Below are 23,451 nucleotides of genomic sequence, written 5' to 3' on the forward strand. Positions count from 1 at the left end.
AGACAGTTGTGTAAACCAACACTACAGGTGACTGCCAATAAAATTTTGGTTCTCCTATGTTCGTTATTCCTGGTTATTATCCACTGTGTTATGTCTACTATTTTACAAGTATTGTGTGATTTTTCTTTTGAGAAATATATGAGTATATAGTGCACAAACTACCAGCAACTGCCACAATTTTCTTCTTCTTATCGTACATATTTTCTAATATATAAACTGCTTTTGAAGAGTCAAAATGTACCACTATAAAATATTGCACTGTACTTGAGGGAGTCAATTCCTGAAACCCACCACTTGAGGCCTCTGGCCTGCCAAGGAGCACCTCAGTCCTTGGTCTATGGAAGAACAACGAAAATCCGTCTCTTTATGCCGCACACAGACCCGGCCTGTAGGCAGAACGGTGACACTAGATCTGATAGGCAGGGCCTGGATTAGTGGGAAACAATATGCTTCAGATCGGCAGGCCCGATCCATTGGAGGTACCTGCCGAAATGCCCTGTGGTTTTGGCCCATTACGGAATTCTACTAGCGTGACCAGCTATTCCTGTGTCACACGCACCATGTTGTTGAAATGACACTGCAGTGATCAATCCACACAACAGATAACTTGCGCAAATACTCTTGAGTATCAATACTAATGGGAATAGGTAGCAACTCGCCATAAAGATGATTAGCGAGGCACAAGCAATGCTTTACTATTGGTAAATATGTATGGTAAATGGATATACATCTTAATCTCCTCCTGTGCCCCCCCCCCCCCCTTCTCTGACCGTAGCATCCTACCTGCTCTCTCTGTTCAGCACCTCTGCCCTATATCTATCCACCTTCTCTGCTCCCCCCCCCCCCCCCCCCCCCCCCAAATCCCCTCTCTCTGACACTGAGATTTGTTTATTGCCAACGGAAGTTAGTTACAATGAATGGGCAAGTCAAATTCATATGACAACCTACCTTAATGCTGCACCTTTGAGAACAGTAGCTTCAATGACACTATTTCACACCACTTTAATCTGCAAACGGCAGAATTACAAAGTTTTGGACGATTCATATTTTGCCGATAAGCCATAAATACAATTTTCCTGTTTTATATTAAAAGTGACTGATGAAGAAAGCAAACAGTACACAGTTATGTATAAAGTTTTGTTTAAAATTGCATATAAGGAGACAGAATTTGTCTAATATTTAAACACCACGCAATTGCACTTAAAACTGGCTGCGGGAAAGATAATGAAACCACACATTTACACAGTATAGCACATCACAAAATTTTCATTCTCAGTTTATTTTAACAGAAAGCCTGTACATTGTTGTTTAAAAAAATATACAGACTCTGTCTGAATATTTATCAAAGTATTGTGACAAAATTAGAAGTACAACAGCCAAGAACTTTTCTAACAAGGATTCCCTTGATGTATTATAAGGATACATATGTACATTTATATACCGTGTATATTAAAAATATATAGCCTATGTCTACCCAAATGTTTATTAGAGAACCATATAAAAGTTTTAATTAAACTGAGTAAGAACCTTTAGAGATTTTTCGCAATGATTTTAAACAGTGACTTGCCTTTCTATAGTGGTGTACATTTTATATATTTATTCATGTACCATGTATATAAAAAAATATGTATCCTATGCCTATCTAAAATTTTGAAGTCTATCAATCATGAACTTTCGCAAAAAAAAGTTTGGTCTATGACCCTCTGGGCATTTATTGGAGTATCATGAAAAATTTTTAATTAAATCTATCAAGAACTGCTCTATATTTTTACTATTTTGGTAATAACATTAGGAAACGACTAGTCTTTATATGGTGGTAGAGATTGGATAGATCAAGTTTACTCACCATGGATTGGCAGGAGGAAACACACAAAATTTCAGAGCCAGTGGCTCATTTTCGCGTAAGGATAGAAGGGAAAGGAATGGGATAAAGGAACATGACTGGCAAGGTAAGGAAATGGGGAGATTTACAAAAAAAAGTCACTCAGAACCCTGCATCAAGGGAGACTTACCAGACAGGATGAGAAGGCAAAACTTATGGTATCTCTTCACTCAGGGTTCTTGGAGACTTTACAATAATTCTCTCAATTTTCTAAACCTCACCAGTCACCTATTCCCTTCAATCCTTCTGTCAGTAGGAGCCACTAGCTCCTAAAGCTTGCACATTTCCCTAACTTTTGTGTGCTATTTCTCCTGCTGACACTTTACTATGTAATATTGTTTATCTGACTACAATCCCCATTTAAATTTTATGAAGAAAAGTAACCGAGAATCCCTACCAGCTTAAAAGAAAATTATAAACCTACCTCATTAGCCACTTTTTCAACAAATTATCTTGATATCCTTATTCAAGTTTGATAAGTTCCGTTAGCTAAATGGAAAGTGTCAGTGATAGTTGTTAAGCTGCATGACAAGGAGTAATGCACTGTAAATAGACTGAGCATTTATAGAAGTAGTTTCTTTGAAAAGTATCATTCTAATGAAGTAAATAACTGAGCTACTACTAGAAGCTACCTAGTAGTTATTCAAAATATCTGAAAAGGCAACAGCTTTTCTCAAAGTAGAGGCCTGCTTTCTAACTTTATTAAATTTAGCTGGTATAAATTTGCATAGCATATAGTAGAATGGCAATATCTTACTGTAAGTACAGTACATAGTGTCAGTATGAGGCATGTTTGGAAAGTAAGTGTACTAGATTTTAATATTTTTTCAGAAAAAGTGTATTTGGAAAAAAAGTTACAGGGTACTGTTGATACACTTGTTAATTGTTTTTCCACATAAAACTGCCGTCCTGTTCAGTACATGTAGTGAGCCACAGCACAAGATTCTTTATACCCTCTTTGAAGTCTCCCACGAGCTGTTCCCACCACTTCAGAACCTCTTTGTCATTTGAAAACTTAATTACACTTGTGTGCCTTCAAGGAGGTGAAAAGATGATATTCTGAAAAGCCAAGTCACAGAAATTTGGGGACGATTCAAAACATCCCAACCAATTGAGTCCAAGAGCGCCTTGTGGCTAAGGCTGCATGAGGGCAGGCATTGTTATGCAGCAAGCATGCTCCTCTCAGTGGCATGTCCTTTTGTTTTGAATGTTCTTTTTGAGCTTTTTAGCATCTTGGTATCATTGTGCACAGACAGTCCCCATGCGGCAAAAATTTAACCAAAATGATGCCTTTCTGGTCCCAAAACACTGAGGCATTGTTATTTGTCCAAAATTATGATTTTCAATTTTTTTGCAGATGTGGATTTAGTGTGGCACTGTTGTGATAACTGACTTTCTGTCCGTGGCGTGCAATGAGCCCCACAAGTTTCAGTTTGTAACAAAGCAGGTTGATTGCCCAATTTATCTCGTGCTGCTCTAGTCACTGTTTTGGGACCCTCCTTGACCACAGTTTCCAGTATTTCTCCGAGTTTCCATGTAAGAGAGATCTGGAGAGTTGTGGAAACATGGCAGAAATTTCATCCAGTGACAATTAGTAGTCTTCACGAACAGCGTCCTTTACTTTTGTACCAACTCCTCTGTTCATCATGACTGTTCAGCCTCCACTAAATTCCCTACAACAATTAAACACCCTTGTCATGTTCAAAACACTTTCACTGTAAACCATTTAGATTTGGGAGAAAATTCAGTAGGTGTTTTCCTTCCACGAGTAGGGAGCTGATCACAGCACATGGTGAGGATCTGTTACTGAAATTTTTCACGCAACTGGACATGACACGAGTTTAAATACTACCGTGTTCCTGCGATGTTTGCTCTGGTCAGGCATCCCTTCTAACACGCATTATTGCAAACTCTTAAAAAATAACACCCACAGTCAGATATGCTCGCAGTACACTTACTTTCTGAACATTCCTTGTATATGATCTCTCTGTTTTTGTTAATGTATACTTTGACTTGTTGCATATCCCTGAAGATCTTTTTCCTTGAAGGGATCTACAGAATGCGAGCAAACAGATGCAAACTGATTTTGTTAACACAGTGTGGAAACTATTCTAAACTCAGTCGGCAATGGAAATTGAGTTCCCAATACAGAAGCTTCCACGATCTTTCTCCAAAAGTTAATTTTGCAGACACTGATCCATGGCATGGATTGATCTCCAGGATTGTTGCAGACAACACAACTTGAAAGTTTGGCACTTGCTGCAACGGCAGTCTTCTTGAACTCAAGGCAGTTTGACGTGATTATAAAATGATAAAATATTACTTGGATAAAATGTGTCAATATATTTGTGATAAACATAATAGTCAATATTTTCAGTCATTTTCAGCAATCCATTACACAGATGACAGTAGCTTCTTATTTGGTTTGCTGAGAATTACATATGGAAACTCTTCATAAAGGTTGTCTTCTGGAGAGGTTTCATCCAGTGAATACCTCAGGGCGGTGAAGAAATTCATTGCGTCTGGATTATGCTTCAGGACTGTCAGCACAACTTTTTTCATTTTGGCTGAAAATCCCATCAGTTCCAACACCTATAACAAAAACCGATTTTTAATGTATGTTTACCAGTCTGTAGCATAATAAAGTTTTTAAATCCTACCCCAGCACAACCTGAAATGTTTCAATTTTTCCGTAAATTTACAAAAATGTTGTTTCAATACTAAAGAATAAACACTACTTCAATAAAGATTCAGAGGATGCCCTCTTCACGTTGCTTCCAATGAAACAATTTACAAGAAAGCACTTTATATAAATTCTATCATACAAAGATACATGTGAACCACAAAAATATGTTGCATCCATAATATGAACTGAATTGGACCATGAGAAATGTTAAGCTACAGAAAAATGAAAATCAGAATTTTCTACTTTTGACTGTTAGAGGTTGCAGACATTCATATTGTGTATAAGCAGTGGTGGTGAAACTCAATAGGCTCATCAAACAATGGAAAATCCAGGATGGAATAATGACAATATTATGAAAAGGATAGCATCGTATAGCACAGATGTTGGGTCGCAGATAGACAAAACAAAAAGACTGTCAAGCACGTCGAGAAGCCCTTAAGTCTCTCACCAGGTGGAAGAAATCCCAAAACAGTAGGAATCTGTTAACCATTAACAGTTCAAATTTATGGCGAATTAAAGGACTCCTTAGGAAAATGGAAGCAAAGGATAAGAAGGATCACATCCTCCATACAATGTTTGTATTTGGGGACCTCATTCAACTTGTTCAAGAGGCTACTGTAATCAGCTGCAGACTGTGGCATACATTGAAACAAATGGCATCCGTTTTCTGGGCTCTGAGGTAATACATAACTGGCTATGCATCTACATGTTACTACAGTAATTTTTAGATCTGGTGATGCCTGAAATCAAAACTGGTTATCAATTTTAATCAACTAGCATGTGATCAAGACATTAACTTTTATGCTCTAATCCGATTCAAAGGTTACTGGTCTCCTCTGCAGGTCCAAATGATCTCATTTTGCATAATACTTGGATCATTCCAGTGAATGGCAGAGAAGGTCAAGAGCACCAGCATTATTCATGGACTTTCAATGAAGCTCAATCTGTAACACTGTGCCCGTAACTGAATTTGGACCTCTGGTTCCAAATGGAGTGGAAGGCTTGAACCAGGTAATTTGAAGGTTTTGTGACAAGCTAGGCTCTGACTTTCTAGACGGTATGTGCCGGGGAGGGGGGGAATTGTATTAATGTGGAAATTTGGGAGGGAGGGGGAGGGGTGGTGGCACCTATAAGGAACTGGCTAAGAACAAAAGTGGCTATCACTAGGATTTTTGCTCTACATCTAGGTGCATAGCAAAAGGGCATGCTAATGGAAAATAGAGATGGTTTATTGGTTGCAGCACACAAACCCAAATCCACCAAGATAGAAACTGAAGCTACAAGCAAGACCTCTTGGGGGAAGATGCCAGTTTTTACTACCAGCCACATCTATGGATGCAATCTGAAACATTATAGAACAATGTCAGCTCACTGGTAACTATGTTCCCTAGTCATCGTATCATCACTGGAGGATAATGGAGCATATTTACAATTGACTGGAATAATCATTTTTGATGCAGTGGGTGTGACAAGGCAGCATGTGAAAAAATATTAAATGCTTTCTCTGGAAACTATTTAGAACAGGTATTACAGAAACTCATTCATGATGGAAATACATTAGATGTAATGGCTACAAACAAACCTGACATCACTGATGATGTTCACATTGAAACAGATATCAGTGAGAATTAGGCAGTTTTTATGCCAAATATTACCAAAGCACTGACAGAAGATTTACACATACAATAAACCAGAGGAAGAGAAGGTAATGCCATATCTCAACAAGGAATTTTCGACGTCCAGGTCCGGTCAGGATGATGTACAGAAACTCACTCCAGATTAGTAGAATCTAAACACAGGATATGTAAGTACCACACAGAATAATTCATGAAGGAATGGACATACCTTTGTCTCTGTGAAAACTGAGGAAACAAACTACTGAACACTGAGTGTAAAGCAAAGCATATTACCACAGAATCTTTAAGGACCACCTGCCCCCCCCCCCCCCCCCCCAAAAAAATTCTGGAAGCAAGTACAGATCACATCCATCCATCTACAAGAGCTAAAATGCTCCACATAATTACCATCCTACAGTTTTGATGCCGAAATGTTTTAGAATATTAAGACATTCTGAAGTCAAATATAAAATCACAAAAAGAATGACCACTTCCTTGCCAATTTATCAACAAAATGATATATTTGTGACTTGTCTGAGGAGTTCTTGATGCAGGATGTATCACATTATTTTTGTTGGAGAACTACCAACAGAGCTAGGAGTAACTTCTGGAATGCCCCAGGGAAGCATGTTGGGATCCTTATTGTTCACAATGTACATTCATGACCTTGCACACCACACAAACATTAATCCTAGACTTATCTCATATGATGCAGTTATCTATAATGAAGTGCTGCCTGAAAATACTGCACAAATATCTGTTTTTTGTTTAAATGTGTCAAGTGAAAAACATTTTGAAATCATCTACATTTATTTCTTCACTTTTATTTAATAGCTGCCTCTATCTCTGAAACAATTGGTTTTGTTGTGTATTTCAGATAATTTTTATAAATCACTGTCAATAAAAAGTGGTGGGAAGAAGACATTATTTCGAGAATGCTTATGGATTGGAAGGCTACAGATAACATTCTTGCAACTGGAACATGGTGGCAGGACTTTCTACACTTTTACCCATACTGTTAGTTGTGAGGGTTTGCTCCCTGTTACATCTTCAATACAAGATCTGTTCAAAAGTTCTGGAACATTCATAATTTCAGGTCAACGATGTGTTGGAGCAAAATGCGGTTGGCATCCCTGCACATGCCTGTGTTTAATGTGTATCTGCCAGAGGTTACATTTATGATGCTTGTTAGCTATTTTTCAGTGTTGTTTTCAGCAGAACATTGTGTTGCACAGTTTGCGAATTTCAAGATGGAAGAGTTACAGGAGCAATGGTCAGCATTAAATTTTGTGTGAAACTCAAGAAAACCTTAACAGAGACACACCAAATGATACAGGAAGCCTACAATGATGAGTGCTTAAGCCATACTCGGTGTTACGAAGAGTTCGCCACACAGTTTAAAAATAGCTGGACGGAGATTAAAGATGACCCTCGTTCAGTGTTCCAGTCAACATCTACCGATGATGCTCATTTCAGGAACATGGACAAAATTGTGCATGCCAATTGAAGACCGACTGTCCAAGAGACTGCAGAAGAATGTAATACTTCAGTTGGACCACGTCACGAAATTCTGATAAAGCACCTTGGAATGCCTCATGTTGCTACCAAGTCCGTCCTAGGGCTCGTAAGTCAAGACTAGAACGCCTTTTGCCTTGCCATCTGTGAGGAGCTTTTGGATTGTGAAAATGAGAGCAAGATGTTCCTTAAGAAAATCATTAACTGGCGATGAGACCAAAGTTCAGTATTCCCAATGGGTCAGGAAAGGTTCTCCAAGACCAAAGAAACCTCGTCAGGTCAGGTCAAATGTCAAGGCCATGCTGATAGTTTTCTTTCACTTTCAAGGATTAGAGCATAATGAATTCGTGCCATAGGGACAATCTGTTAATTGATGGTATTATCGGGGCATGCTGCGATGCCTGCAAGAGAATTTGAGAGCATCCTGAAATGTGGCAAGACAATTCATAGCTTTTGCATCCCAATAACACACACCCACATTCATACCTGTTATGCGTGACTATTGCACAAAAAACAAAATTACTGTGCTGTTTCATCCTCTGTATTCCCCAGACCAGGCCCTGCAAACATTATTTTATTTCCAAGTTGAAAACACTGTTGAAAGAATGAAGATTTGGAACAACAGACAAGATAAAAGAAAATTTACAGATGGTGCAGTACACGATCCAGCAAGAGGCGTACCAAGACTACTTCTGGAAGTGTAAACAGCGTTGGGACTGGTGTATCAATTGAGGAGGAGAGTACTTTGAAGGAGACCATGCACATAAGAAAAAGGTGAGACCATAAAAATGTTGTGGACAAAATTCTGGAATTTTTTGAACAGACGTCATATGTAATGTAAGCTGTCGCTGCTCAAAGGTTCACACTTTATAATTTCAGTTTCTATTCACAATGGCCATGCATAATAACATTGTGAATATTCTGCAATAATCACTATTTGCTTTAACTAGAAATGAAATGAAGGTGCTTTGCATTTCGAATTAAGGCTATAGTGAGACGTATGTAGCATAGTTTCAAGCCTAACCTGGAGTGGAGAGAGACATTTGAAATATGGTGAAAATGTGTTCAGTTACATGACTGATGGTTTATTGTACTGTGGACTTCATTTTAGACAGGCAAGGTATGTGAAGGTTTGGCTAACAGATCTAATGATCTCAAGTGTGTTGTGGGCTTTATGTTAGCTGCCATGAAGTTAAAGTAAAATTTGCAGTATTGGGTTTTGGAGCTGTGTGTGGGTTCATGGTATCTAGAGCTTACTTTGAAATACGTAGGTCAATCTAAAATTACTGTACCAATGACTGATTATTTTCTCCTTAATTTTTTTGCTCGTGTTTAATAATGAGAATTTTCGTGCAATTGATTTTTAGGTTGTTATTTGTTTTGGAATTGTGTTGTTATTCTAATAGCTGTATATTTCCTTTGTCCCCGTCCAAAACTCCCTACTTACTGCAATTTCATTTAATTGCTGTAATTAAATATTTTGCACGTTACTGATGTTTGTTCGCATGAGTAATAAGTAGTCTTACGGTCACAATATTATATTCGATTGAAATAGGTGCATCCACCATTTTAATGACAACACATGTTCAAGCAGGTGGAGGAAAAGGAGTTTGCAGTAGACCCCACCTCTGGACTGTTTATCCCAGTGACAAAAATTTATTAGTTCAAGAAGTCAATTACTTCAGGTTTCTGTTTCATCCCTTTACTAAAGTTAGATTCTGCTAAGAAAAACTTTACTTTAGAAATGTACAGTGCCTTCTGCACTAATCAATCTTCTTGTACAGTTTCCTCTAATTTTTAAAGCTGAATTTATGCGTTTCCCTGTTCAAGTTGGCATTACACGATTGTTATACGAGTTCCTTGGATCAGGAAATGTGGCTACAAACATTAAAATATTTTGCAATTTTTTGCTGGGACTATGTAACTACACTTATGCTCTCATTTGTTTGAGGTTTGAAACAAACCTATTATGAAAGTTAACACTGAAAACTTCAGAATTGTTAATAAAATAATTGTTACAAATTTTTGAACACACATTGGAAAACAACAGTAAAAAACTGACATATAACGCGAAAAACATAAGAAAACAAAAACCCAATAATTGTATTTTGTCATAATATTCCAGCCTAAGGATTATTTTCAAAATATACTTCGAGAATTATCCTTTTCTCTTTATGTGATATAAAAAAGGGCGAAAGTTTTCCTTCTTTGCGAAATTAAAAAGTTCAAATACACATTTTTTTTCCTGCCTTGGTATGTTTAAATTCGTTGGATATGTAATCAATTTTCACATAGTTCGGCTCATAAACTAAAAACTATCATTTCCAAGATGTTGGCAAGTGCAATTATGCGCCATTATTAAAATTGTCTGAACTTCCAAGCTTTGAAATGACAAAATGAAAGAGAAGCGAAAATGATATTCTTTTGTATGTTTAATTATCTCTGTATTGAAAAAAGTGCCAAGTATCATCCAAATATGAGTTGAAGGCTGAGAAAGTGCCTAGTTTCTTGATGAATTTACGCGGAATGAACCGAAAATCAATCAATTGTGGCTACTTCGAAAACAGGTAAATATATACACAAACAAAATAATCTTACCTGCATCATAAATTTCCCCAGACCTTTTCTCCGAACCGCGGCTTCCAGCTGCAATTCATAGCAATACAAAACTTCTACCCCATAATCTAAATCGAATCGAAAATGCGAGAATGCTAATGCTTTGCCCTCCTTATCCCTTGCTACAAGATATAATGCTCGTTCATCAGTCAGTTCTTCTTTCTTTACTTTCTCATTCCAACCCCAGCTGCAAGAGTTGTACAGCGGTTTCATATTGCACTCCAGTAAATTAAAAATCCAATTCCACGTATCGTTGTCAATGTTTTCACTTTTAACACAAGAAAGTGTTGCCTCAACTCCATTTTTGTTGAAATTTCTGAAGGCAGGAAATGGTGCTAGAGGATCTTCTTGAGCATTTGCTTTATCAACTACAGCTTTGGCAGCAGCTATCTGAAGAGCTTCCTCTCTCTGCTGCAGCCTTTTTTCCTTTCCTTTTGATGTTTTGCGCCCCATCTGAAAACAACGTTAAACATGACTACAAAGAAGACTGGCCTCCTTTCCTACATTATACTCATTCGACACATTTACATAAACGGTTCCGTAACTTTGTGTTAGAAATAAGGTCACCGTATTAATGTATTCTGAATAACCAACAAATGCCTTTCTTGTCAGCATTTGACGTAAGTTCGCCAACTTTCACACAAATACTAAACATCGTACAAGGCCAACAACATAAACAAAAAAAAATATTAAACATCATTTGCGAAAATCAACAGTAATGCAATTTGCAAAAACATACCGTCAATAATCAACTGCTTTCTGGGCAAGTAAATTGACGTTTCCTCTTCGGACCCTCAGTATCGAAACCGATTATGTACACAGTCTTCTTGATAAGACGCAATTCATCCAACGCTCCCTCCTTTTGACAGCGGAAGTATTTTCACCACACAACGCACACTAAATTCCCGCCATAAAATTGCCTACACAGTACAGTCAAAGAACCAATTGTAAAGACATAACTATATGTAATTATTACAGACGCCATAGATGCGCCAGCATTCGCGACTACATTTTACTGATGCCATGTACAAATATATGTTGAACAATATGGTGATAATTTATTGTTAGTACACTGTACCTTTTAAGTTTCCACGAGCTGCTCATCTTTTATTTATTTAGACCTTTACGCGTCCCATACCCCTAAAGCCAGATCAGTCAAAAAATGGCTCTGAGCACTATGGGACTTAACATCTGTGGTCATCAGTCCCCTAGAACTTAGAACTACTTAAACCTAACTAACCTAAGGACATCACACACATCCATGCCCGAGGTAGGATTCGAACCTGCGACCGTAGTAGTCACACGGTTCCGGACTGAGCGCCTAGAACCGCTAGACCACCGCGGCCGGCCTTCATCAGTCAGGAAGTTTTAGCAATGATAAAGGTTATTAATGACCAAACACCAAAGCAAACTCCATAACGGATATTCTGGTCAAAGTTCGTATGGCAAACCGCTGAGGATGGCAACAACCTGAAACATGTCGTCCAAACATATAAAAAAAATGTAGATTTGTTTGTAGCGAAACTATATACACAGGAACACATCAAACAATATTCATAAAGTACCGCTAACAAATAGGGACAGTTTGTACTAGCCATCATTTTTTCTCTTTTAAATAATAAATAATGCAAAAACAAATGTATTTTTCTCCTTCAATAGAGTGAAATTTAAAATTGCTTCATCAATGCAACCGATGACCTCGCTGTTTTGTCTCTCCCTCCGAATCAACCAACCAACCAACCAACCTTTACTTTGTCCAGGAATTATAAAACCGTGGCCATTTTTCGTTTTCAGATATTTGGTCTCTCTTTCGTATATACATTCTATCAGAAAGATGTATACATTGCCATGGAAAATTGGGAGTGCGACAAGAGAACAAAGCCAAATAATGAAATAAAGACTGAGACGACGCAGAAGTACAAGATGCCCCTGCCCACGACACAAACACCAATAGGAAAAGTCGACTCTGATGTCTCGTTCCATTCTGTAGCATTTAGGGCCATAGTGAATACCACCATTTGAAATGGATTGTGGAAACTTTTAACGTTCTGTTATGTCTCTTTCCATCTGACGAGATCTTCTGAACATGAAGAATAAATTAGTGTTTCTTCCAGTAACACGATTCGAAATGGTTGCCTTGAATGCGTCAGCATATAAAGATCTTAGCTGAATATGATTTTTTCTGTACATACCAAGATCAAAAGTCTATTACTGCCTTTTTAGTCTTTAAAGCAATACGAATTTCGTTCTCGGAAAATATAGAAGAATTTCGTCATGACTAATTATCTGTAGCACAAGCAAAACCTTGTCCCTACACCAAAAATTTACAATTGTTTACATTTTGGTCAATATAAGTGATAAACAGGCAATGAGTAAACTTAGAATGAAATTGGTCACATAACTAGATTATACAGCAATTGAAAATTTGGTAATTCCTTTATAGATCAGTTAACTCTCTGTTGCATACAGCTCATCATAATCATTTATTTTTCTAAATAATCAGGCCCATATGTTACTATGATGAAGGTATATTCACATAAATCTGTAGCCATTACTTCCACAGCTTGTGCAATAAACAGTGTTATTATGATATCTTCAGTTCTCAAACAACTCAAAAGATACCACAGCCAAAGATTAGGGCCCTGTGAGCAGCTCAGATGAAGAGCAGTAAACAAATGACTACATAACTGGACATGTGTATATGCCTCTTTCTGTGTTGCTGATGAGGCGAATCATGGTGGTGGCACTGACTGCATCACTAGAACCCCCACTCTGTAGTGACAATGCAGCGAACATGGATAGCAAACAACAACACCTCTCAGCGTCCATACGCGCACCACAAATCAAACATATGTGGTGTATAACTCTCCTACTTTCTAAGTGTGGCAATTGCGCAATGGTTCAAAAATGGTTCAAATGGCACTGAGCACTATGGGACTCAACTGCTGTGGTCATCAGTCCCCTAGAACTAGAACTACTTAAACCTAACTAACCTAAGGACATCACACACATCCATGCCCGAGGCAGGATTCGAACCTGCGACCTTAGCAGTTGCACGGTTCCGGACTGTGCGCCTAGAACCACGAGACCACCACGGCCGGCAATTGTGCAATGCCAAAAAAGGGAAAGTCCACTGCTCACTATAACGCCACCCTACACAAACAGTACGAAATTACTAAATAAATTACTGTTCATAAATATCTGAAAGATTTTTTTTTTTTTTTTTGAGTGCCACATAACATGTACAAACATGTCGTTGTCGTTCCCTCGCCATCCTCCTCTTGCACTGTATAATATTTATGTACTTGTAATGTTCAAATGACAGTATGCATCTTCAGCTCTGCTGCTTCTGTTTCACATCAACCTGTATACATGAACTCACCTTTATTGAATGCAGTTCCTTCAGTGTTTCTGACCATAATTATCTCACATGTATTTGCACTAGTAATTGCATCTTCTCTTGTTTCTTTCGCTTGCATTTCCTCTTCACTCAAGTTGCTCCTACTCTCTTGTGCTCTGAGAGAATATTCATCATGCCTGCCATGTGTTAGTTAGATCAATGGTAGTCAACCTGTCCTCTGTCGCCCTCTAGTGGGTGTTCCAGCTTTCATGACAGGTGGTAGGCAATTGGAAGTTAAATACATTTACATTTGGTTTTCATAAAATTTCAACATAAAGTATTTGGTAAGTAATCATTATTTATGGTGTAACTTATTGCAACTCTGCCTTATAAATTTTATAGCGGAAAGTTACTTTCCTACTTCATACATCACCATTATTGTGAAGCTAGTGGATGTTTAGAAGATTTTAGTACTACCAGAAATACAAAAGTGGGTGGTAAGCAAAGAAAGGTTGACTACTCCTGAGTTAGATGATCAGATACTTCATGTAAATGGTGCTGCGTCACCCAGCATAGCATGTGGTTTTCTTCGTTGGTAGTTTAAAATATAGATTTCTCTTTAATTCTGTTTCCAAAAATCCGGAATATGTTCCATCAAATCTCTGAGAGTTTGAACCGTTGCAAATCAAGTTTGAACTCTAATCTTTCGTGCTTTTAGACTGGCATTTCTCCAAGAACTCCCTACCAATTTCTTTGTACAACAAGTTTGGTTATTCTTGCTTCAAAGACAATGTATCTTCAAAATTATTCTCATTGCCTGATAAATATGAACAATTTTCTTCTGAGTCTTGTTTTTGTTTCGTAACAGTTTGCTCCAGCTTCTCTGTGACAAAAATTTTAGTACCCTCTGCTCGGACCTCAGTCTGCTTCACAGAACACAATTTTTTCTTATTCCTGCAAAGACAACATACTGCTACGTTTCTTATCACTATCTAACAAACTCTGACATATTTCCTCTGAATCTTTTTTTTTTTTCATGACTGCTTCAGCTCCTACTTTTCATTCTCTGCCTGGATATTCCATTCCATATTCCTTATCCACTGACAACACATCTCAGTCTGTACCAAGAACGTGTTCATTCAGTAAGGTAATAGCACCATCTGTGGTCTTTGCATCATCTGCTTGGATATTTCGCTTAAAATTACATTCTTCATCCACTGACAATACATTTTAATCCATACTGAGAATGTCAGCATAAAATTCAGTAATACCAAAAATTGTGCAAATGTTTCTTGTTTCGACATCTGGGATCGCAATAGTTGCCATTCTGCTTGACAGCTTATGTCCATAACAAGGTATTTTCATTAAAAAGTCGGTATCTATAGTTGGTGCTAATTGCGACTCCATGGGTAACAAACATTCTGTAAGAATAGTAGGTGTCTGCATTTCATTACATACGAGGGTATTCCCAAAAGTAGGGTCACCTATTTTTTTATAAGTACATTGACCTGTTTATTTCTACAGTGGTTTACATCAGTTTACAGCTTGAACATTTAGCTATCTTTCAACATAATCACCATTTCTGTCTCTGCATTTTTGTAGACGCTGTGGCAGATTTTGTATGCCCATGTCATACCAGCTCGCTCCCATGCTGCTCAGAAAGTTATGAACCTCTTCTTTCACCTTGTCGTTGGAGCCGAATCACTTTCCGACCAAATGTTGTTTTAACCTAGGGAACAGGTGATAGTCACTGGGTGGCAAGTCAGGACTATAGGGTGGAGGGTGATTACGTTCCACCGAAACTGTTGCAGCAGAGCAATGGTTTGCAGAGCGACGTGTTTGTGAGCATTGTCATAGAGAATGTGTACGCCCTTGCTCAACATTCCTCTTCTCTTGTTCTGCATTGACCGTTTGAGTTTTTTCAGAGTCTCACGGTATGTGTCCGCGATAATTGTGGTCCCAGCGATTCCGCTCCGACGACTAGGTGAAAGAAGAGGTTCATAACTTTATGAACAGCATGACGGCGAGCTGGTATGACATGGACATACAAAAACTGCCACAGTGCCTACAAAAATGCGTTGACAGAAATGGTGATTATGTCGAAATGTAGCTAAATGTTCAAGCTGTATACTGAAGTAAACAATTGTAGAAAAAACAGGTCTTTGTACTTATAAAAAATAGGAGACCTTGCTTTTGGGATTACCCTCGTATATCCGCACGTTTCTCTTCTTGGCTCTCCTCAAATTTTCTCACCATTTTCTATCACCACTCCTTAAATAATGATTTCATTTCTTCCACATATTGCTCTTGATTTTTCTCAAGTTCTTTTTCAATTTTCTCTTGGCTTTCCACCATTCATTTATCATGCCCAATAGCATCATTTCTTCTTCACTAAGCTGAACTTCCACAAAACTAGCCACTGGCATTTGCTTCTTCTGACGACATTTTTATACTTGCAACTCAAAAAGTACATAACACAAACCCAACCGATACCCTCCACACAAGATTCTTCACATGCCAAATAATTCAAAAGTTTCGCTACCGTAGCAATTGCAAACTACACTCAAATGGAATTATTGAAACATATATGTTTATTTCTGTGACTGTTGGTTGCTATGTTTTCATGTGAAGCTGCAAACTGCCCCACTCCCTTGTGCCATCAAGATGGTCATCTCAAACAGCTGCAGTCCAAAGTGTTGAAGATTCTGCTCACCTTGAACCGCTGCAACACAAGACTCTATAAATTCCTGTTCCACACATAATTCTCTCAGCACTGGAAAATTCTTATTACTCTCTCCACACATGAATTTGTCTCTCTGTTGTTCACTGCTCATTTATACATATCACTTCTCTGGTCTTATTCAAAGTGTAATACCCTCTCTTCTCTACTGCTGCGATGATAAAAAGATGTAAACTGAGTCCAGTCATGGAGACAAGTGTAATAAATCTGTGCCTGTCTCCTTAGTTTGTTGATGTACATTTTTGCAGCTATCAGACTCGAGTTAGATGGCTTTAGTGAAAGAACATAATTCGTTATGAAGTAACCCTTGCCATATATCTAATACGAAAACATGTCTCTTATACTTTTATAGCGTTAAAGTTTTTCACCTGTAAATTGCAAAATGTCACTTTGGAATAATAACAGTACAATCTGAATTATTTTGTTTTATTGTTTCTTTAGCTTGTAAAACATTTCACTGACAATGCCTGAAGGCATTCACTCTTGTGTTAACAGTTATGCTCGTTAAGATTCATACTAAAGTAAGTATTGCTACACTGCGATTTTACATTCATTAAGCAGGTTATCATTGATCACTGAAGTCTTTGTTACATCCACGGGATAAATTTTAGCTGCAGTGCGGCGAGAGGAAGTTATGCTTCTGACAGTTATAAACATTATCTGTTCGACATATGAAAAAACAGTGAAAACGATGATAAATATTAATTATTCATACAATGTTTTGTGATGTGGTTGGACATACCGATGTGTGTCATGCAAAGACAATGATAATTGTAAATTCCTTTTATGATCTGCGTTTGTCTTCCTTTGTTTTTACCTTTTGTTGGTTGGCTTTTGTAGGTTGCTTACGCATATGAAACTGAGAACTGTAAGTATTTGTTAATTATTACTTAACAATAGAGTTCATTATTATTATAAATATCAGTGAATAATTATTTGTAACTTTATTTCCTCTCTCAGTAAGCATGACCTGTGTTACTTATTTCTTTCCGCTGCAAGGAGCGCAGCCATTGATCATAGCGATTTGTATCGCGTTTTTGTCTGTATTTTCCTTAGAAAAAAATCAAATGTTTGCTTGATGAAGTCTAAATAGTGTACAATACGAAAGTAAAGTTTAATAAGCATTTCAAATACTTATCTTATTTGCTCTAACAATAGAAAGTGGGTATCAGTTGTCTGCCACCATCTTAATAATTATCTCAGCAGCAAATTCAAATTACGCAACTCTGCAGACATAAATGCCGAAGGTAATACAAATGTGTAAAAATAAATGTTCACCAGTGGTTCCAAACTCATTTTAATGAAAATCATTCAAATCAGATTGGTTCTTTAAAAACAGTGCTCATAGCACGATCGTTATAACAAACTTTTCTAGTTGATGTAATTGTGCACGAGTTGCAAAGAATATTGTTTCAAGTAACATACATCAGTGTTGTGTGCGGCTGATATTAGGTGGTTTTAATGAACATTTTGCTGACGATAACTTTTTCCATCATAATCCATAGTTGTATAGAATCTCTTGTACGAACTGTGATTTAGTGACACATACACAACTTACAGACAACACTTTAACAAGATGTTAACTTGTAATTCTTTAGTAACTTGACCAAATCTTTAGCTGGGAGAAAAATTATTTAGTAATTACTCAGTGTAATAAAGTAAGATTATCATTTTCATATACAAATTAGTTAAATACCAAACCACTGAATAACACAGCAAACGCCACATTTTTTGACTTAAGTTATACTTTTTTTATGGTTCAAATGGCTCCAGGCACTATGGGACTTAACATTTGAGGTCATCAATCCCCTAGACTTAGAACTACTTAAACCTAACTAACCTGAGGACATCAAAAACATCCATGCCCAAAGCAGGATTCGAACCTGCGACTGTAGCAGCAGTGCGGTTCCAGATTGAAGCCCCTACAACCGCTCGGCCACAGTGGCTGGCTACGTTATAGTGGCAATATGTTACTCCATGAAAATTACTAATTAACAAACACAATTCAGCCTCAGCCATAAATCTCAAAACTAATTCAGTGTTCCTTTCGACTAAATAACTAAGTTACTCAAACACTTTTCTTCTACAAATTGATGTAATAAATTCAACTCACAATTGTACTTCCTAGCAAGTTCGTCACACTATTTATATGCAACACAGCTGCATGTGATCACTCCATGCTGAAGCGCTCAACAACTCATTGCACACTAACTCAGTACATAACCAGTAGCAATATGTAACTACTACCAGCACCACAACATAGTTGATATTATACAACAAGACAATGCTTCCTCCAGGGAAAAGGCACGCTCAATTCCGAAAATTCCAGAATCCAGCAATAAGTAAGGAGAACACTACCACTACATCATGACATCAAGGACAAGACTACTCCTTACAAACATCAAACTCAGGTTACAGAAATGTAACAAAACTAAGAAAGCTAGGAAATATGTATTTAGACCAATATGAATTCAGCATCATTTTCAACTAACATACACATTGGAGTAATTCTACATCCTTGAAGACTATCCTTCCTAATGATATTTATGGAACACCATGTATGAATGAATGAAAAATTAACAGCTTAAAAAGTGCCACAAGGAACTGCAAATATGCAAATATAGCACTGTATCATTTTCTGTTTGAAACAAATGACACTGTAATAGCAACAATAATAAGTGCAATATGTATTAAAGAATGGGTGAGTTAGGCGGTTTTCACAGAGGTAATTAACCATTTTGTCAATGTTAGTATGACCATTAACAGTTTTTGAAAATCTTACAGTGAAACCAAAAAAATCCTGGAATGCCTAGAAAAGAATAACATACTCTTTGTATCTGAGAGGAAACACATCAAATACATAAATTACAAGCTCATTACAATAAATTTAAATATATAAGAAATAGTTATGAAAAGTTATACAAGTAAATGCATATACAAGCACAAATTATAAAGTGAGTTTAAGTAAGTTTAAGTAACCAAAGCAGATGCTACAATCCTTGTAAAATGTGGAACGAAGGTAAGGATGATTAAACATACAAAAGTGTCCATCATAATTCTCTGTAACAAGCCATACATCACTATGTAATGAGAGAAATGGCAACTGCCATTGTTAATTCAACTGTAAAAAATCTGAGAACATAGTATCAAGAGATAACATAAAGTGAGACAACAATGATATTGATATCAAGACTCAGAACTAAAACCACTACCTTTACATATAATGTAAATTGCTTCAACATAGCAGAAGATGTCGCTCTAAATAGTCATACAGATTACATATTATTTTCAGTTAATTTTAACATATGGAAGAAATGAAGAAATGTCTTTTTCTGACTATTAAAGAGTTAAATAACTTTTAGCAGCCACAATAGGTTTATAACTGGAAATCAAGCAAAACAAATGTAAAAATAAGACATTAGCTCAGAATACACAGCAAATATCATATTTATTGAGAAGAACTGAATGGTGTAGAGTACAAATAAAAATGTTTCAGAAATAAGCTCTAACTGTTCGTAATATTGAAATGTCAATGAAATAAATAGGAGACACAGTCTGAAAATGTATTATGGACTCATACCGTAATTTTCCACAACTGCACCGATGTGGAAACTGATTCAGAGAGTGACAGTATAGTAACATAACTTCATAATTAATAGGTACTAGTTTAAATGTGATGAACCAGGTTTTAAGTGAAGATACAAGTAAAAATATAAGTTTCAGCTTAAGTAATGCTGACATTGAGTGTACGACAATCACATTATTACTAATGTAGATGTAGAAAATATAATTTTCTGGTGGATTTATGCAGGGCAACGCATCTCTTTAGGCGACAGAGGGTGCAGTCACCTGCTAAAGTTATGAGGAATTTGAACGATCCTTCTTAGTCAAGTATTGGCAAGCATTGCTTAATAGGCATTCAGCAGAGCCTAAGAAAAGAAATACTCAATCTAGAACCATATAACAAGCGCCAGGGCAGTCCCTGGCACTACATTGAATCGTATGTTAACAAGACTAAATACTGGGATGAAGATATCACGAATCGTGATGAGCTGCATATTCTAAAAGCAAAATTTACCATTGCCATTTAAGAAAAACTCAAGAACGCACCAGATAAAAATGTGCATGCATTTTTGACATTGAAGGGTAACACATATTTGATTCATGAGGATTTGAAGCAGTGCAGAGTGAGCGAGCTTCACATGCTAACAAGAATGTGCATTTGCTTGATTCCAATAATCACATTTCCAGCCACTTGGAAAACCACTGCTGGTGGCATGAGCAATATCAATCGTGCAACAGATTGTGATCCTAAGGCCACAGTCTAGGGTGCAAGAGATGTAAGGACAACTATCATAACTGTGAGTGCTGTGATCGACATGATCACAGCCAAAATTATAGACATTCAAACCAATGGTTGCAAAACCACCACTAAGTAAAGCGAGAAAACCGATACCAAAGCCATGGGTGTGGGGTGAACATTACAGAGGTTTGCTCTGAGCATGTTCATCAGTGATCCACTGTTTGTCAGCCAGCGTTCTTGAACCTAGAAAGGTGTTTGAGTGCATTCCCTGCCTGGCAACATTGACACGAGGAAAATGTTGGCAACAAATGTGCCGCATTTTGGTATAGCCACTGTTTTGCTGTATAGTTCTCTTGATGATGTGGAATAGCCAGCTGCATGTGTCCAAAGATTAACAGAAGCAAAGATGTATCATAGACAGACAGAAAATCAATCGGTGGCTGCAACTTATGACACAAAAAAGTTTATGATTTTATTCAGCACAAAACTCCACTTGGTCTTGGATCACAGGCTGCTAACTTCCCTTTTTCTTTCATTAGCAAACTTACCAAACAAGGCAGCACAAAGATTATAGCATTGGGCACCATTTCGGAGCCATTACCATTTTTAAATCCACTGCTAGCCCACCAATCGAAATGTCAAAGCTTATCAAGAGACTGACGAACAAGAGGCACTATATCTCCATGTTGGTGAAAGGATTAGGGGCATACAGGATGGATTCCCCACTATGGCCTTGGACAGTGGTTTTGAAAATGTGGTCAACAGGCCACATCCATTCCAAACGGGTTTAATCTGGCCCATGCTTGAGCAAAGTTAATGTACACTTCTTCCTGCTCGTTTAACTCTAAGAGAGACTGCTAGGAGCGTTGTGTTCACGTGTTCATAAATGACAGAGATACCACAAGGATCGCTCTGCCTGCAGACGATTTGCTGTGTTATTTAAAATTTTCTTTTATTTGAATATGTGCACAATACGCTCATTGTAATTAAGAACAGAAAAGCATATAGTGAGTGTTGTACCTACAATACAACATGGGTTGTGAAATATTTCGTTATCGAGAAGGACATTGCACTAATGTGTAAGTCATTGATAAGAGAAAGAACCTTCTATAATTGTTGAGATCAGTTTTCTTTCATTTTTATGTAGTAGAAAATAAATGCTGATTTCCATTCCGATAGTAAGCTTGTTGTCCTTCAATTTATAAAACTGTGCATCATGCATATTTTGTAGCAGTGTCGAATATTGTGTTCTTAAGAGATATAGTATTCGTTACTACTACAGAAACATGCACGATACACAGTTTGATAAATTCACGCACAAGGTACGTCACCACAAATTCAAACAAAGAAACGTGAACTTGTTTCCCACAAAAAATTAACTAGGAAACGTGTTGCAGAAAGCGAAACACCTATCAAAACATATTTACAAATTGCCAAACAAGAAGCAATTAATTATGGTGTTTACATAAAAGGGTACATTTTTGTTTCATTTGAAAAGCTGATTCCTGTCAAAACCAAACAATGTAAAGCAGTTACTCTTTCAGCAAATAAAATGGCTCATTGAGATGAAGATATTGTTTCTAATTTATCAACTAAGTTACAAGAAAAGGTATATAAGTTTGCTTGTTGCTCAATAAGTGTATATAAATCTACAGACATCTCCGATACTGCTCAGGTATTGTTGTTTTTCAGAGATATTAACACAGACTTCGAAGTTACTGAGGAACTGGTAGATGCCGGTCGAAATGGCAGAGTGATTCTAGGCGCTTCAGTACAGAACCACGCGACTGCTACTGTCGCAGGTTCGAATCCTCGGCCATGGATGTGTCTGATGTCCTTAGGTTAGTTAGGCTTAAGTAGTTCTAAGTTCTAGGGAACTGATGACCTCACATGTTAAGTCCCATAGTGCTCAGAGCCATTTGAACCATTTTTTTGAACTGGTAGATCTGATTTCCTTGCATGGCAGCACAGGATATCTTTTATGGGATTTGGTAACTTCAGCTGGAAAGTACAAACTTTCTCTTTTTTTGCTGCAATGTGTTACAATAGATGGAGGGAGAGACATGTATGACAAAGGCGCAGGTTTCATTCGTAAGCTTAGCTCAGAATATGAAGTCAGTGGTGTTTCCAAACTCTTTACAGCACAATGCATTCTTCAACAGGAAGCAATCTGTGCAAAGTCATTTTATATTGTCCCATGTCATCATGCCTTTAAGTTCTCTTGTCAGTTTCACTCAATGCTATGGACCTGAAGACAGTCAATGCAGATTTTTCTGAGAAGTGCTAAAAGGTGTCTCCCATACCACATGGCAGTGAGGTTCTTAACCTGTGATAAAATTTTGTCAAATTTCTTTTCTTTAAGAACGGAGATTGAAATATTCCAGAATGGGAAAAACAATCCTTTGGAAATCATGTCAGAAGAAGCTTTCTTAGCTGAAGAGGGTAAACTTCCTCTTGAATGTACCAAATACTGTTTGTCAGTCATCAACAAGAACAGCAGCTACAATGTTGGCACTAGCAACTATCTTCACTTTAGATTGAGCACCACACAGCATCATATGCAACAATGCCCTATAATTCACATCAGATGAGCTCCATTTGTTTTTCTAAAGAAACAGCATGACACCTCTAATCAATGTTTCAATTCATCCTGTGTCAGACTCGGAAGTTGAGAGGTTGGTGAGAATGATCGAGATCCAAATAAAGTATTGATTTTGATGGTGATCTCTGAAATAATACTGACATGCTTCTTC

General features: G+C 37.4%; 1 protein-coding gene across 1 annotated transcript; it reads right to left on the reverse strand.

The window, feature by feature from the left end:
• Positions 1-1,248: 1,248 nt before the first annotated feature.
• On the reverse strand, positions 1,249-11,264 carry LOC126354468 (N-alpha-acetyltransferase 40-like). Its single transcript, XM_050004166.1, has 3 exons — positions 11,055-11,264; positions 10,298-10,768; positions 1,249-4,474 (listed from the first exon to the last, which is right to left on the reverse strand). The coding sequence occupies exons 2-3, from the start codon at positions 10,766-10,768 to the stop codon at positions 4,277-4,279; spliced, it is 669 nt and encodes a 222-aa protein (XP_049860123.1). The 5' UTR covers positions 11,055-11,264; the 3' UTR covers positions 1,249-4,276.
• Between the last annotated feature and the right edge of the window lie 12,187 nt (positions 11,265-23,451).

This window comes from Schistocerca gregaria, chromosome 3, assembly GCF_023897955.1.
Source record: "Schistocerca gregaria isolate iqSchGreg1 chromosome 3, iqSchGreg1.2, whole genome shotgun sequence".
NCBI classification, from domain to species: Eukaryota; Metazoa; Arthropoda; class Insecta; order Orthoptera; family Acrididae; genus Schistocerca; species Schistocerca gregaria.

Coding starts and splice junctions, on each gene's coding strand:
- LOC126354468 (XM_050004166.1), bottom strand. CDS start 10,768: ATGGGGCGCAAAACATCAAAAGGAAAGGAAAAAAGGCTGCAGCAGAGA. Junction 4,475..10,297: donor TGGGGAAATTTATGATGCAG/GTAAGATTATTT, acceptor TTTTTGTTATAG/GTGTTGGAACTGATGGGATT.